Raw genomic sequence first — 18,584 nt, forward strand, 5'->3', positions numbered from 1 at the left:
TTTGATTAGATGCCTTATTAGCTATTAAGTGTATTGTATCTGCAGAAAGCTTCTGCAGATACAATACACTTAATAGCTAGGAAGGCATCTATTTAAAGGAATAGTTAATCTAAAAGAAACTGGTACTGTTTAAACTCCCGTAGAATATTCCAAACCTGGATGCTTTCAATTTCCTAGGAATGCACAATATATTGGGAATATATCGCTTATTGGCCATTGTCTTCATCTTATGCTTGCTTAAAGTTAATATATAAATATTCTTAAAGTTTAATTGCACTTTTCTATTTAATCTTTAGCAAATTAATATTCTTTTTCAAATACAGTATGTTTATAATATCTAAATTCAGTTTTTAGATTTAGGTTTTAGTGTTTTACTTTTAAATTATTAAAAAAAAAAAGCATATCATTTAATTATACATTTATCTCTGTTTTATCATTGAAGGAGATTGTTTTTTTTTTTTTTTTTTTTTTTTACAGAAAAGTCCTTGAAACAAAGCAGCATCAATTCAGTGTTTCCTAAAGCTTTCTCTTTGACCCAGTGGTTCAATAACACTTTTTATTGACAACATTTTCCTCCTTGTCTTCATTTCCCACTCATTTGGAATGCTTGACATGGTGCATTATAGATCGGGCCTGTGGATGATGTCTAGTAATGAAATTCTTGTAAGCAGAGCTGTGTTTGACATCTTCACGGAGAAGGACAGTGACCTCTCTATCCCACAGATCTTTATTCGGAGGAATCACTGAATTACATTGTTATGATGGGAAGTAATGCTTGAGCCAAATGACTGAATAACCTTCCTGATAAAACAACTTCCAGCTGAATGACTCCTGAATTTAAATTCAACACAGTATAGATGGAAACACTCAGGTATTGTTAAAGCAATGCTTTGAAGTCAATTCAAGCTAAGCTGTATTGACAGCATTTGTGACATGCTGTTGATTATTTCAATAAAGTATTAAATAAATGAGTTTTATATACAATGCAAATGCAACATATATGTATTTCAGAGGCAGTTAGCCAACGTCTTTCAATATGTTCATTGTCTAAATTGTGAAACAGGAAAAACGGAAGTGGACTTTTGGTTTGAGCCAACAAAAGTATTGAATTGAATTAGGGATTGCAGAATATTGTGATAACCGTTTAGATTTTGTGCTGTCTCTTGCACTAAATAGAATTTGCAAAAGAGTGATGGTGCAATTGAGGATAAACTGAAAAGATGGATTGCAATTTACATTTTAAAGGATGGCTTAACCCCCTGTTTAAAGCTTTTAGTAGTGGGTCTTTTTGTAATGACCATGACCTGCGCAATTTGATTTACTCTAGGAAGAAATGTCTTTCTAATTCACACTCAAATCCAGGAGGATAGGAGAGAGGGGAGCAGCTTGAACACAGCTGTCATTTCTGTCGCCTGATTCTTTCTGTGCATTGTACAGTGGTTGAGATGAGGCCAGTCATTACACTGCCGTCACTCACGGCCTGTCAGCGTCCCACAGATCCCGCCCCGACAGCTCATCAGCTTCTGGAGTTTTCTAATCATCTGTACCATAAAGCAGACCAAAAACAAACCACTGCGAGCCGGAAATTGTCAGTCAAGTTCTATTTTCTAGGTTAAACCCTTTTTTGATAGAAATGAAGAGTGAATGAGCAGTTGTAATACATGCTAAAGGTGGCTTATACATGTGTAAGCTGCACATACTAATTTTGGTTCCTATATTAACAGGCTACACCGTTCAAACTAAGCACATAAACAGCATAATGTGGCAGAAGTTAATCTACAAGTGCAGTTTACTCGTATTTCTCCAATTGATTAATGTATTCTAATTTTGGTAGCTGTTAAAAAAAAACAAGTAAACTACACTGTAGAAAATATAAAAAATAAAAATAGGGCACAATTACTGTTAATACAGTATTAAGGAATTTTCTCTGTTTATTTTTTACAGGTGTTTATCTGTATTTAGAATTTTGCACTTCTTTGCAGATAATTGCTAGTACATTTTCCTTTGTTTATTTTTATTTTTGTGTATTCACTTTTTTTAACAACATGTGAATACTTTGCACATTTCTGTGCAAATTAATTCTATTTGCAATATTATATAATTATAATGCTATATTCGCCCACTGCTCGAGTTCAGTTTAATTTAATGGTGGACTGCAGTCTTCAAGTCATTCCACAGATTTTCCGTGGGGTTTAGGTCTGGGCTGAGGCCATGCAAGAACATTCACCTTTTTCTCCTTCAACCGCTGTGTGCTCAGTTTTGCTGCGTGCTTTAGGTCATTGTCATGTTGGAAGGTAAACCTTCTTCCCATTGACACGTTTCTGGCAGAGGGTAGTGATTCAATCTTTTTTTTTTTTTTTTTTTTTACATGTTGGTGTTATATCTTTCACTTGGATGTTATAAGTTGTCAATAGTCAATACAGCTGGATAAAATAGAAACTTTGTCCTTTATCTTCTTTTCAGGCTGCAAAGTAACAAAATGTGATTATTTTAAAGGGATGATTATTTTCTATACCCACTGTAGATCTGTTTATGCAACAGAAGCACAAAGCACAACACAAACCTTGTTGTGCTAGTATCTATTACGCTTTACTTACAAGAGCTGTGTGAAATGGTCCTAAGTGTGTAACTGTGTTTGGCAGATTCTGTCGAGTTCATGGATCAGTGACAAATCAAATTACCAGATAAGCCTAGTAAGCTGCAGTTCTGCTTGGCCACTGCAGTGGTTTTATATTCTTCCTACACCACTTCCTACGTATTTTTAAATGGCCACTCATCCAGACGCACATGAAATGTACATTATGGCATTTCTTCCCATGCTTAGTGAGATTCACTCTCGTTGATACTCTGTGTCTGTGTATAGTCCCTTTCACACTGCGATTTCCGGAAAATACACGGATAATGTGTCCCGGCCATTGTTCCCGGGTTGCTAGATTTTGCACTTTCACACTGCCAGTGATTACCTGGAATATGTGCGTGCGTTCACACACAACCCGTAAAAATCCCGTAAAGACACGTGACATCAGGCATGTTAACTTTCACTTTAGCTAGTGAACGATCTCAGCGTTAGCACAGAAAGTAAGGAACTAACTGATCTCTGCTTCATTACAGTTCGCTGATCTGCCTTCAAAACACCCACTAAAAGAATCACGCAATAACGCACGCGTCATCACTACGACACCCCATTTACGGCATTAGTTCTGGCCTTTGTTCAAACACACCGCTCATTCCGGGACTGAACCCGAAAATGTTACTAGGTCCCCGACCCGGGATCAATCCCATAATCAATCCCGGGACGTGTTTGTGTTCACACAGAAGGCGACCCGGCAATGTTCCGGCAATTTCCGGGCCAAATGCAGTGTGAAGGGGCTTTTGTTAACATTAAACAGTGAACTATTCTGATATTTCTCTGGACTTTGACTTGTGTAATTTACTTGGCAGTCTATGGGACAGTCACAAGCCTCCCAGTCTTCATCCAAAATATCTTAAATTGTGTTCTGAAGATGAACAAAGCTTTTATGGGTTAGAACAACATGGGGGTAAGTGATTAATGACAAAATGTGCATTTTGGGGTGGAATATTCCTTTCATAAAAAGCAGTGCTATAAACATCATAAAAGCAGTGCTAAGCCAGATCCAGGGCAGGGTTTCATAACCCAGGGTTAAAAGTGGTGTTTAGAACGGCAATAACCCAGGGTTAAGCACAGTGAGAAAAACCCTAAAATGTTACACAAGTTCAAAATTAGTATTTCTAATGTGTCTTTATCAATTTGGCCTAGTTCAGCTTAAGGTTATATCTAAAGAACAATATGATGGCTGATAAACAGGCAAAAACCTAATTATGTTGGAGTGAAATAGTGAATTTTGTTAATATCATACAGTCGCTGATATATTTAACGTCTGCTTAGAAGTGGTAGATCATATTCCTTTGAGACCTTTGACCATAAGCTGTCAGTGTGTTCGAAAATAAAAAGAGGATTTAAAAGATTTGCATTCACGGTCTTTGTCTCCAAAGACTACACACGACTGCTCACTCTGGACTTCATATATTCACCCTGGCTCTGTTCTTGAACATTTTGAGAGGTATAATGAGCAGCTGACTTTATGCCTTTCAGGCAATGTTGCACAAAGGTTCTTGGACAATCCCAGAGAAACTCAGGAACATCAGCACTGTAGACCTTATGTCAACATAGTTTTATCTGCTTTTATAAAGATGGCTCCATATTTTATTTTATTATTATTATTATTATTATTTTTAATTTAGGAAGGGGGTCCCTTCTTAGGGGATCATTAATAATTTTATTTAATTTTTTAATGTGTTTTAGGTCATGTCTATATATGCAATTTGGTCATTCAAATACTTATCTTTCCATTATTGTGCATAGTTAATGTAGCCCACCTTCTTAATGTACCTAATAAAAAGTTTGCCTGTGCAGCCAACTTTTTTGGTAATTTGTATGTACATTCTTTTCCTTTTGCCAAAGTATACATACTCATCCTCTGAAGAGAGCTGTAATATATAGAAAAACATTCAGGGAAAGCATGCTTTTGTAAATTGTGCATTAGGTAACCTATTTAAAAAAATCTTACCTCCGGAGTCTTATAATTCTTTTGCGGATTGCCATGCTGACAACAATGAATTACTCTGTTCGTAACAGAAAGAGGTACATTCTCAGACAAATCTTCCACCTGCCAAACCAGACAGTGTGGACCCTTTTCTTTCTTTTGTCATCAGACCTACATTTAAAAGCAAACACTTTAAGAAAATACATTTTTGTAATAATATTCAGTTCTGTAAAGGCAACCAAAACATACAGTATATCTTATTCTTACCAAGCAGCAAATAATTTCATTGTTTCACTCTTGTGGCATTCTAGTGTGTTTACATTCTGAGGTCACGTTTGGGTTGTCACGGCAAGTGCGGCATTTCGAACAGCAGTTTTTTAATGGATACCGCATGACCATTTGCTAGAGCAGGCTTTGAGGTGACCATGACTGAATTAAACCCATAACGATGTCATCCAGGATCTCCATAATTAACACGATTTGTAGTTATGTTGTCCTAGTGGGTTATTAGCATATTTACCGGAAAACTAGGTCGATATGATGCATCATAATTCCAACCTGTAAGGCAACAAATTGTGAAAAGGCAAATAGGGGGACGGTTTTATGCCGTGTGTTCAGTCGTCTGTAGTTGTATATAATGGAGCCGGAAGAGACAGGAGGAGAATGTTTACAACGCTGAGGGGAATGTTAGCGGTCGCAGACTGAGCAAACAGAGTGAAGGACTTCCTGCATTCCTGAGATTTATTAAAGGAAGAGTTTAGAAAAACAGAAATTTTGTTACAAATTCATTATATATTTTATTGTTTCTTCTATGGAACATAAAATATAGTATTGGCTTATAATATAATATAATATAATATAATATAATATAATATTGTAGATTTTATATATTATATATTGTAATATTTTTAGAGTGAAATGTTCCTTTTGTGCTCCATGGAGGGAATAAAATCATGGGTTTGTAATGGAATGAGAATGAGTAAATGATGACAGACTTGTAACTTTTCCTTTAAATTGTCCTGTGTGAGTTTTAACTGCCATTATCCATTTCTATTCACATAACATGCATTCAGATATTCAGCAGATCTGCTGAGAGTTTCTTTACCATTTACAATGATAGCTAGCAGAGCAGCAACATGACAGATATAAAAGGCAGCTAGCCACAACTGCATCATTGCAATCATGATTATTTTCAGTCTGTTGACAATCCAAGAGGTCAGTCGGGAAGTCAGTCCCTGTTATTGAAATCTTCATTCTGCTTTAATGCCCCAGGGAACTTATATATGAGGAATCCTTTCTGAGGAACATGAATTAATATTAAAAGACTCCCACAACTCCATGAGACAGGTGCGGGACCATTAGGTGAAGCTGCAAGATGACAAGTAATTGCTCTTAGCTTGCTCACACACACACCTACACGGGTGTAAAGCGTAGAGAATGACACTAGAAAATGAATCACAGGCTTGCTGTAGGGGAAAGCTGTGCGTGGTGGAGAATGGTAAGAGCATATGTCATTAATTTGTCTGCCGAGTGACTCGCACACATTCGATACGTGATGTTAAAGGTTGCGTTTGAGGAGAGCTGAAATTCCTCTCTCCTGTGCTGCAGGTCTTCTGTTATACTGCATGTCTTCGGGATATAGTGTCGCCTGATGAATTGTGTTCCTGAATGTGTCTAAAACCAGCACCCTACACCCACTCTCGAGGAGTCTGTCACATAGCGCTTCTCTCCAGCCTGAAACACAGACATGACCTCATTGTTTCAGCCCTGAAGGACATGGAAGCCACTTTGGTTTCTCCACCCAGACAAGCCAGAAAGCCTTTTAACGAGAGAACATTGATGAACCACTCAAAAGAATGGGTTTTATTTTTTATTTTTTGGTGCCTAAACTCAGCTAAAGAGCAGACCTTGAAGTTGCAATAATGCAATGCATTCATTGACTTACATTAATTAACATGTTTAATAGGTGCAACCCTTTACATGTGAATAGACGTTCAGATTTGACAGTAGTCAACACTGGAGTCAATAGATAATGATAAAATAGGCCTGTTTTTCTGTATCTCCATGAGAAAATATATTAAAAGCCAGATGCCATGTTATGCAAAGCACACATTTACAGCACAGACAGTGAGAAGTGATATTGTAAACTGTTTAAATGTACTGTTTTTATCCATAACAGCACCCTTAAAGGTTTTTGTTTGTTTGCTTTTGCTTTGTGTTTTATGTAATTACAGTGGGCTCCAAAAGCCTGAGACTGCTATTATAAAATGAAATAATTTACCATTTTTCTAATTAAATTAAATTAATAATTATGAATTGTTATATTATCGTGTGTGTGCAGGTGTTCTGTATATATCCACGTACACATACATGCAATTTTCACTGTCAATTTTCAGACTTTATCATATGTGTATTGCTAAATTCAATCAACCATTGTAAGTTAATCACAGGAATAGTTTTAAGTGATGTGCTGTAGGCCGTGGTCGCTTCCTCTTCTTGTTGTTCATCATCATATTATGGCTTAAACTACATTTTCTTAATAGAGAGTATTAATCACAACATTTGTGTGGGTTGAGCACTGAGCCTGATGAAACGATCTCATAATTGATTGTTTTATGGTTATTTAAACCACCACATGTTTGCAACAAATTAAATGAATATGTTTAAGTAATAGCATGTTTTTAACAAAATTTAAAAAAGAAGTTAGTTATATTTTTTGAAGAAAATTGCCTTACGCTCTTACCACCATGATGCTAGGAAGTTATGGGTGTTTGGCAGAGCATTTTTATATTTTTGCTGATGTGAGTTTTTTATGTGTTTGCTAGGGTGTTCGTGGTGGTTAATGCAAATTTGTGTCATGAAAAATACTTGGCTAGTGTCTGCTGCTGTAGCAATTGCAGTCTATTTCAGAAACCCCCCACCTTCCTCAGCTCCACCTATAGATCTGCTATGGGGTGATTTATGTATGTTATATACAGTATATAACAGCCAGTTATGCTGCCGTATTGCCGGCCCGAGACTTGAACTAACAACCCTAGGGTTAGGAGTCAAACTCTCTAACCACTAGGACACGACTTCCCCAAACGCCACGATTACCCCTTTTACATGGTGCAACAGTTTAGAAAAACCTGAGTTCATGGTGCATGAGCAAGAGTTGGTTATAATGAAACTGACTCAATCGTGAAATATATAAATATACTAACGTTATATAATAATGTAATACAAATGTGCATACTTTGTCTATGATATCCAATCTGTTATGTGGTTAGATGTGGGTGTGGGGTCACCACAGTTTTGAATTCTAACAAATGGTTTGCGGACCAAAAAACCTGTGCCCTAACCTCAAGTATGAGCAATAGTGTAATAGCCAAGCATGCTGTATTTGCTTTTAAACATACACTACTCAGGTCAAGGTTTACTGAGTGTACATACACCCACCCACGCTTCCAAACAGCCATTTACCTCCAGCAAACATGCATGCTGGGAGATATTGTCTTTACTTTTGGGTGTAGATTCTCCCAGGGCAGGGAAGAGGCCAGTACATCACAAAAGCCACAGGACAAAGGCCACACACACATGCTCACAGAGGAAAAGGGGCAGGGCCAGCTCACACTGTTCAGCCTACTTCCATAACACACAGCAGCAGTCCAGCCAACACAACGAGAGAGAGAGTGATCGGCGCAGCCCACAGTCCTTGGCCCACTTTAAATATGAGTGGGGGGGTTTACAGCAGAGTGTGACAGTTAAAACAAGGAGGCCGGAGCGTGAGGAGAGAGAGGCGGGGCCATGGGATTGTGCGAGCGGAGCTGCTCGTGTCCGCTGTTCCCAGAGGCTCCGAGCCGCAGCAGAGGTAGCAAAATGGAGCTGTGAGCTGCCTTCCTCATCCACGTCTTAGTCACCAGGGGACCGGGGATCCTGACAGCATGCCTGGTGAGTATCTCGGCCTGGAATCCCTGTGGTTCTGACAGGCGCGCTGTAGATCCAGATCTCAGTGGATGGAGTATGTTATGGGAGCGCTGCATTGTGCTTGAATGGCATCTCATTACAGAGCTTCCATGCTGAAAGAATGAAAGCAGGCAAGGGAGAGATGAGGGACGAGTCACAGCACTCCCCCTGCCTTTGTCAACATTATCGGGGCAGTAATCGATGGTAAGCAGCATGCAGGGATTGTGGCCGGTAACTGAGGTGTTCAGTTCCTATGAACGGATCAGGGCTTTTAACTCTGCACACCTTCCCTGTTCTGTCCTTTGTGTGGGAGCAGATGTACATAAACACACACTGGGTGAGGAACACACGCCGTGCCCTGCGGTCAGATGGACAGTAGAGGTCTTCATGAGTGCTTTTGTTAACATTTATTTAATTGAATGGCTCTGTCAGGTTGTGAATTGATATTATGAGATCCATTATTCCACCCTGTTACTGTGTGATGGTGACACGTGCTGTTTGACATCCCAGCAATCTCTGTGTGAATGGGCGGATCTGATAATCTGTGTTTGAAGAGATTGATATGAGAAAATGAGGATTTGTGCGGTTTGTAAGTCACTCTTAAAAAGAAAGGTTCCAAAGAACACGTTTTGGTTTCCCAAAGAACATTTTCATGTCAACCGTTTTTAAAAGAAACATATTTTTTATAGTGAAAAACATTCAAAAAATCTAAACGGTTCCAAGTTAATGAACCAATTGTTCTTAATGGAAAAGAAAAAGAAACTTGTATTTTTAATTTAGTGCATTAGTGTGTTCCCTAGCACAAGAAAGAGCTAAATATTTCCTTGAGAAGCTGCATAATGAAGACTGAGAGTATGTTATGAATGTGTGGCATTTATTCTAAATAATGATGATTTTGCTTTGTTACTGCCTTGATTAATCTAAACATTTATTGCCAAACAACATTAATTAATTTACATAATAAACGTGCTGTTATCATCCCACATGCTGCTGGACACATAACATATAAATCTTAATCATATAAGACATAAACAATAAATAGTCAAGTATGATCATTTTGTTCATTAGAGGAAATCAGTTTCAATGGTTGATAGAAAATTGACATACAATTTTAATTTTAAGAAACTGTTTGACTGTATGTTCTCATATAAGTTTAAAATATTTTTTTAAGGGGAAAAAAGATTCACAAATTAAAAGATTTGTGGAGATCAAACACATCAAAACAATATATATATATGCATAGTATTTATCACAACTTGGAATATTTGATTCTGTCAGTTGAGGCATTCTGCAGTCGGATGTTTCTGTATAATGACCACCAGACTGTATAACTGACCATTGACCTAGGCTTTGGGATGATATTGTATTGCTATCTTACAAGTTTCACTCATTTAGTTAAAGAGTCAGCTGCTTGAGGTGTGTGTGTATAGATAGATTTTGGACAATATTTTCTAACTCACATTTTTACAACCAGAATATTCACTTCGAAACCAGAAAAGCATGCTTTCACAAGGTTTTTTTTTTTTTTTTTACCATGCTGGTGCAGTGTAAATGGGCTATGCTGAGGACAAAATTAATATTATTTTATAAAAAGAATATTATTATTAATAGTGGGTATCTGTTTATTGCTCAGTTAGAAGCAAGGTTTGGGACTAATTTTTAGTATCTGACATATTCTGTCCAAGCCAATCTAAGCCATTATCTCTGGTTGTGTGAAGGTTTTTTAAGGGCCCTCAAAATTCATGATGATTTCAAAAACCTTGTCACTTAGAAGATTAAAATTCGCCAAAGTTAGTGCAGAAATATTGTTCCATTTTAATTGCCTCTCTCTACTTAACCATTTTAGAGCTTCAGTAATTTCTGGCAGTTCAAAAGCCTTGCTGGTTGGGGGCTGGTCAGATTGGCTGTCAGTCCTTAGAAATTGTCAATTTCATACCATGTTAGGCCATGTTATAACCTCGTTAGTTAATGCACAGTAAACATCAACAGTTTGTTGTCTTATTTAATGTTGTTACTGGTACTGATATAAGAATGTGCATTGGAAACGTGCATTGGAAACTAAATATTATGTACATGCATAATATTAATTTAGATTTTTTCTTCTCCTAGTTTCTTAAAAAAAAAAAACTCATTTGTTTTCCATGCCCCAAGAATCTCTCAAATAATCTTCTTTGAAAAGAGGTGTGTGGGTTTTAGGAGTGACCCCATCGATAGTGCTGAGATTATGTAACTCTTCATCTGTGGAGTCAAACACAGCTGTTGAAATGCAGTAATAAGCTGTGTACCAGGGTATTATGGGATGCTGAATAATTACATTGTTCACTGAGCTCCTAAATGTTTTTTTGATTATAAAATGCAAGGTTTAGTGGGATGTGTTACACGAGCTGACTGAACTAGTTCATGCGTATCTTGTATATTCATATTGCCCTTAAGGGAAAAACAGATAGAATTGACACTTTTTCTCATTTTTTACTCCAAGAATATAGCAAAAATCATATTTATGTGTGAGTAAAAATGGCTTTAGTACTTATAAGCAGATAATTGAAATACAATTTTAGCTTTTGAAATCTTGGCTTATGAGATTCTCTTAAATATAGCTTGTTTATAATCTCAGCCTACAGTATATACAATATAAATACAGCCTATATACAGTGCAAACACACACACACACACACACACACGTTACCGTTTAAAAATACTTTTAAACGTTTTAAGAAGTATTTAGAAAGGCTCCAATAATTTGATCAAAAATACTGTAATATTAAAAAATAGTATTATAATTTAAAATAACTTTTTTATTCTGTTTTGATATATTTTAAATGATAATTTATTCCTATGAATAAGATGAATCATTCCTCCAGTCTTCAGTGTCACATGATCTTTCAGAAATCATTCTTATATTCTGATTTGCTGCTCATGAAACATTTCTTCTTCTTCTTCTTCTTCTTCTTATTATTATTATTATTAATTATTTGATGAATAGATAGTTCAAAAGAACTGCATATATTTAAAATATAACTTTTTTGTGTAGCAATGTCTGTCTCTTTGCTGTCACTTTTGATCAATAAAATCATTAATTTCTTTCAAAAATGCAGAACATTTTACCCCCTTGTAAAACATTACTGTAGTTTTACTGTATGTATTTCCCAGTTGCACTCCAATCCAAGTTTGAATTTCCATTAAACAGCATGGTATGCCAGGTTCACTGAGCCATTGTCATTCTCTTTAAAAATCTTGCTTGTATTGCTGGTTTCCTTGGCAGTCATTTCCTATTTAGAGCAGAGATCTCGAGGGAGGACTGCTTCCTGTCGGGGAGTGTGGGAATCGTTGGAGGCGTAGTCACAGATATAAGACGCAAACTTAGACCAGACGGCAGGCTGCACTCCACAACATGAATTTAATTACAGCATGCGAGGTCTGCGGAGTCCACAATCTGCTGCTGTCTATCTTTCCTCGCTTATTATTGGCTCATGAAGACGTAATAAAAAAAAAAAAACGATTTGCTTGCCGTAATCTAGAAGTGTTTTTTTATTAATTGCCTATTACAGTTTTTCTCAGTCACTTTGGTGCATTTTTCAAAACAGAAATGAAATTCTCAAAACTACTTGTACAACCTCCACATCATCTAGTCATTTATACACATCATAAAACCAGTTTCTCATTCTTTTGAACAAGTTGCGATTGCTTTTGTACATTCATGCAATTGATTATGCATGTTTATCTCCAGTTTCCTACATTATCAGTTGCTCATGTCATGTTGCTCAAAATGTATTATACAGTTTTCTGTGCAATAGTCTTACCCCCCAAAACATCTAGTCTTTAGTTCATCATATAAGTCATTAAATGCAAAATGGTTAATCTAGTTGTCATAAACTGCCAAACACACTTTTTATTTGTATTTTTACACACTATTATTAGATGTTTTGTCAATTTGGCATGAATTGTGCAAGTGAATCTTGACTTATGAAGAGAATGTAGATGATAAACCAATGATAAACCATTTCTTTGAAATAGCTCAAAGGTTCATCTCATGAATCTTCAGTTAGAAAGCTTATACTGTATAGACAAAGGACAACACAAGAGTTACACATTCTGAAAATGGACTTATTTTCATCTTTGTTCCCATATTTCCTTTTCTATATCACAATGGCATTGTAAAAGTATTTTTTATTTTTTTATTTTTTTGGTCAGACCACTAGTAAAAGTGTAACTGGGAATTCTATCCAGTCTCTTTCAATCAATATCCCACAAACAGTAATGTGTAAATGTGTACGTTTGAAATGGATATGGCATACATAAGCATATGGCATATTGTTCAATACAGAGGTTTACATCAGATCATCCCTCCAGAGTAAACTGTTATATTGACAACATGACTAAGCAATTTGACTGTCTTATCCGTAAACTATGACACAAGGACTTGTCATTCTGATGGCAGTGATATGTTCATTGACACAGATATTTACTTTTGAGAGATGAACTAAGGATTTTGAGCAGGAGACTGGCTTTTGCAGGTCATCCATTGTGTTTTGATATCTGTACAAGTTGTTTTGAGAAATGCACTTACTGTTTTGCAAATCTCAAGAATGATTAGAGAAATGTACCAAAGCGACTGAGAAAAACTGTAAGTGTCATCATTATTTTTAAGGTTTGTAGTGCAGACAGTGATACATAGACTATTAACAGCTGGTTGCTGAGGATTTATTTGAACTTTAATTATGTAACAAAAAAACAAAATTTGTTCTTTTTTAAATATCAAAATCTTTTTTAAGCATAACATTCCATATAATACCAACAAGAACTGCAGCGACAATCCTTAAATCCCTGCTCTGAAAACAAGAGCAGCTTCTTTTTTTATTTTTTATAGAAATTCTTGAAAATGGATTTGGGTGTGTTCAAGATGCAACAAATTGTTCCCTAGGGCACGTGAAGACTAAGGCACTCCCTCGCTCTAAATGTTTTAGGCAGAGTGCTGTACAGTGAACATGGTTTCCCAGCCCTGGCATCTGATATCTTTCAGGAAAATCAAGGATAATAACTGCACTGGCTCACTCATCTTGAAACCTCTGGACTTGTTTTGTTTTGCACTGGGATCATGCTGAATCAGAATAGTAAAAAGTAAGTTTGGGAAACGTTGCTTCTTTCTGTTTTTCTCATCTTGATGACTGCAGATAAACTGGGTGTTTGACTGTTTTTTTAGTAACCCTCAATGGAGTTTTTTATTTTTTATTAATTATTATTATTATTATTATTATTATTATTTTTGTAGTAGCCACACAGAATGGAGCTTTGATGTCTGAATATCTTAGTGGTTATTGTCGTATTGATGATCATGATGTAGACAGGAAGAATGACAAAGCATTCTTATTTAAAAAAAGGGCATATTGCATTTCTAAAAAAAAAAAAAAACAGTTCCACACTCAACAGGGTCCAAAACTGAGATTCTATTAAGAATTATTTATTTGTCTTTTACTTTATAATGTTGGTTTTATTATTATTTAATTTCTTCTGGTTTACATTTGTATGTACTTGAAATGAATGTAATTGTTTCTTAAAATAAGTACAAAAAAAACAATGTTTGTCATTATACACTTCTTCTTTTTTTTGCCTTTTAAACAGATTTTTTAATACAGTGAAAAAGTATATTTTTCACCTCCACTGTCTCACATTTCCTATGAGTCATCACCAGTCTTCTCTGATCAGAGGAGCCTATGCATGCACAAATAGAACAAGTTTGTGCCCATTCAGATGTCTACTTGACCTTTGCATTATTTAGTAGTGTGAAGGATGTGTTTTTGTCTGCTAATAGATGATTTTCAGGGCTTATTGTTCCAGAAAGAATATTTGGATAGCATTTAAATATTCTGCCTTCTTGTTCAGAGATGTGGCTTTGCAGTTAACACGAGTGCATGCATTGACTTGTGCTGCTGCTCGTGTAGATGATGCAGTTTTGGGGTTTGCAACATTTAGCAATCCCTTATTTCCTCTGCTAATTAAAGTTTAAATGTAGAAAATGCTAAGCAACTGTTTACAAATTGCACATGTAATGATTTTTAAATTGAGTATATGTTTCTCTCTCTCTTTCTCTCTCTCTCTCTCTGTATAAAATAGAGAATGTATGTATATGCATTTACAAATATATGTATAAACACATATACAAACGTATACAGTATACACACATATACACGTATAATAAAATTAGAAATAAAACAATGCAGATAAAAACAATATTAACTTAAACATATCTGAAAAGGAGTATGAAGAAGCATAAAATTATTTAATCCTACCCCATTACACTGATTACTGATAACCATCAAATTTCTTGATTCTTAACATTATTTACTAAAATAACTACATATATTTACACGTTTATTCCCATATGCAAACACTAAATACAAAGAAAACATAACAATAATTTTAATATTAAAAATCATCTGAGATCACTTCGTCAAATGCCTTCTTGTTCGTTATTATACCTTGTTAATATAATATCTTTGAACTTGCAACATATAGAAATACAAAAGCTTTTAAATGTTGTGCAAATACAAAACATAATGAATTTGTGTGATCTCTAACGGGTGATATGAATTATCCTTATATATCCTTATATAATGATAAAAATCTACAATCAATTTCCCCAAACCTCGAAAAGTCATTTAAATATGGTAATATCAGTGAACAGTAAAGAATGTGGAGTGATATTAGTTATGTAATTCATTCAGTTTTGTATAAAATATATTATGAAGCATCTTTATACGTCTTTTTCTGTCCCTGTTGCTCTTATTGGTCATTCTCAGAATGCATAAAGCAAGTTTCCTTGTCATTTTGGTCAATGGCTGGAGCAAACATATGTTCGCCTCAGGTCATTGTGGATTCGCTGACAGAGTCACTAGAGAGATGTTACATGAGTTTTAATATCAGCCCACAGTCCACAGTGAGTCATTCATCAATCATTTAAACACACGGGACCTGCGAAGCGCTGGCTTGACTTTATCTATTTCATGTCAGGAAAAATGAACAGATGAACAGCCGCATGCTGGACATCAGGAGGGTAATATGGCCATCTTCCCATGAGATTTGACTGAGAGGTGTTTTTTATAGCCCTTGACTGGTGCCGTGTATACATTCTTTTGAAGCTTGTGGTATTTCAGAAAAATATCTGTATTTTTTTTGTGTTCTTTATATCCCATTCTGACTGTCATGGACCAGGACAGCTAAATGGCCCTGTAACTTTCATGAGACTTTCCAAAGGAGTTTTTATGTTTCACGATTTCATAATTGGTAATTTGATCTGCCAGCTTTAATTTCTGTTAGCAGCAGTGTGCCTGTGTAATTCCATCATCTGTTATATCAACTCACTACCCAAGGACTCATACAAAATCAATTTGCTTGCACATTTTCCTCCTTTCTGGGTTGTACTGTATACAGTAGTAATTTGCAGGACTGGTAGAATGAGATGACTTTAGTGACCTAGAGCATGAATGTGTCACAACAGATTAAACCCTGCCTCTCAAAAGTGCATGCAAGAACAATCCTGATCCTGATTTATGCAGTAGCAAATACAAACTATAATTGGTACTATATTATTTATCAGGCAGTATCTTTTGCCATCATATCAGTAAATATTTATATGTAATTTTTCCTACTCATTATCCTTATTTTTACATTTTACATTATGTCGGCCATCATTTACCGCTCACTTGAATAATTAAAAATCACTATTAAGCGCTATCTTATATCTGCCATTTCCATTTTTGAGATATCTAAAATTCAGAGAAGAAATGTTTGTCTTGTTTTTCCTCATATTTGAGATCATTATTCTCAGGAAAAACCCTAACAGCAGACTTAATTTGCTCCATTTGCTCTCTCCTAATCTCATCATTATCTAAAAGAAACAATTAACAAATTAGCAACGTTTTATTTCCTAAAGGGAACATGGAGAAGACAAGTCACACTTGCTGTAAACACTTCCTTTTCACCTTTTACTCTGTCTGTGTCTATGCGTGTCACTTCCTTTTTCCTTTTTGTGACAGTGCTGGTCATCTCAACATGCCCTCGGCGGTCTCGTTCAAACAGTCCCATCCGAGTGAAGGTCATTCACCTGGAGGGCAAACTTTGTTTACCATTTCCTGTGTGAGACACACCTCACTTCCAATTAGGCAAAGCTGCTTTTTGATCCCTCATTACAACTTGTTGAAAATGCCTCATGGCCTCATCATTTCCCAGAACGCCGCCCCTCTGATCTCCATCAGATATGTCATGCCGGTGCCTGGAAGCTTCAGCTTTTGTATGCAGTGCAGCAGACTCTGACTAGTCAGACAGTGAGAAGTCAGCAGCTCATGCCGTGCTCAGTGCAACATGCCAACGTATACAATAGTTCCAGCTCGCATCGCATCTCACTTCTAATAAACTGTAAATGCCCGTTTGACTCTGATGCATGTGTTCCTCTCGTCCTCTTTCACTCCAGTAGATCCCATCTGATGCCGAGGCTGAAGGAATCGCGGTCTCACGAGTCGTTGCTCAGCCCCAGCAGTGCAGTAGAAGCTCTAGATCTCAGCATGGAGGAGGAAGTGCTCATCAAACCTGTGCACAGCAGCATCCTGGGACAGGATTTCTGCTTTGAGGTGAGTTGGCTGACCCCACTGCCCTGTTGAAGTCAGCCATGTATTAATTTCCCAAAAGGACTTTTAATGTCCGACAAGTCTCAAAATAGCACGCAGCAAAGGCCCATTAAAACTTCATCAAGGCCATTAGCCAAGATCAAATACTTTGCAGAAAATAGCAGCGCTATCTCGCCGTTCAGCAGTGTAGTCATTGAGGAGCCATGGGTCATGTTACTGACAATCTTCATGTGTGTTTCAGAGAAGGCTCACTTAAAACAGATGGTTATATAATTAAAAGGTCAGAGGGTGCAGACAAAGTAAACTGTGATCAGGCAATAGGCATGCAGGTTTCCTTAAAGGAATAGTTATTCAACTAAAAAAAAGGGTTTTTGAATGAATCTCAGTAAGGTAGTATCGTACATAAATCAGGCATCTGCATGCAGAGCTTAATACCAGAAGGGCCTTGCTGTCTCTTTGCTTCCCCTGCTCAAAGTGTGCAAGAGAGACCCATCTGTCTGAACATCTCTCGTTCTCTGTGTGAACACTAGAGGTGAGTTCTGAGAGGCCAATTCATATGGAGTCAATGACTGTTACAGTACAGCAGAAGCCAGCTGCAAAGAATGAGGCAGGGGTCAGCCAGAGGTCTATTATGGATTATGCTCTGTTTGCTCTATTTATTCAATCATTTATAATGCAAACGAGAATTATAGCAGTCAAAATTCTATATGAAAATTGAATTACATTTAGGGTACAGCTTTATTATGAGTTTCTAGGGTGGAATTCCCTAAGAAGGAGCTGACTTAAAAAAATAAAAATAAATAAATAAAAAAGCATATTTTATATTTATTTTTTTGTGAATGTTTACAGTGTTTAAATATTTAAAATATATTGTGGCTATTATTTAAATGTTACTTTTATTTAGCAATTTATTACAAATATTTTATATTTAAATACAATTTATTATATTTACATTATTTCGATATATATTTATCTAAATACATACATTTTAAAGATTCCATTTTTATAATATTTTGCTTTTTTAAGATATAATTTACATTCCTACTTAAAAATCGTTTGATTTTGCAATTGCAATTTTTATTACTTATTACTTTATTACTTTATTACTTTATTCCTTTAATATTTATTTCAAATATTACTTAAATACAAATGAAAATACATAAAACGCAGCAGTGCATCGGCGCAGATAAAGCCTGGCAGTTTTTGTTCTGAATCACAGCATGCAAAAGTCTCACAGTTGTTTAGTGAATTCACCCCTCGGTATTCAAACGTGGACCAGTACTTATTTTGTCACCTGGATGGTGTGACTGTGAGCAGATGGTCTTTTCGGGATGAATATTAGATATATATAAAAAAAATTGTTATAGGCGTATGCATTTATTTCTACTCTCTGATAACGCATGCGATGCTTCAAATATGTTTGATCTAAGTGCATTCTGTCTGATAGGGCTAT

General features: G+C 36.1%; 1 protein-coding gene across 7 annotated transcripts in view; it reads left to right on the forward strand.

Moving 5' to 3' along the window:
* LOC113077989 (disabled homolog 2-interacting protein-like) overlaps positions 1–18,584 on the forward strand; it is an 85,941-nt gene that overhangs the window by 46,932 nt on the left and 20,425 nt on the right. For 3 of the 7 annotated variants that reach the window (XM_026250254.1, XM_026250249.1, XM_026250247.1), the window contains one exon: positions 16,978–17,134. In XM_026250254.1, the coding sequence (XP_026106039.1) occupies positions 16,978–17,134 (157 nt within the window). Of the gene's footprint in view, positions 1–8,247; positions 8,496–13,519; positions 13,629–16,977; positions 17,135–18,584 lie in introns of those variants that run through there. The other 4 variants (XM_026250252.1, XM_026250251.1, XM_026250250.1 and 1 more) reach the window with 4 other exon arrangements.

This window comes from Carassius auratus, unplaced genomic scaffold, assembly GCF_003368295.1.
Source record: "Carassius auratus strain Wakin unplaced genomic scaffold, ASM336829v1 scaf_tig00023745, whole genome shotgun sequence".
Classification (NCBI taxonomy): domain Eukaryota; kingdom Metazoa; phylum Chordata; class Actinopteri; order Cypriniformes; family Cyprinidae; genus Carassius; species Carassius auratus.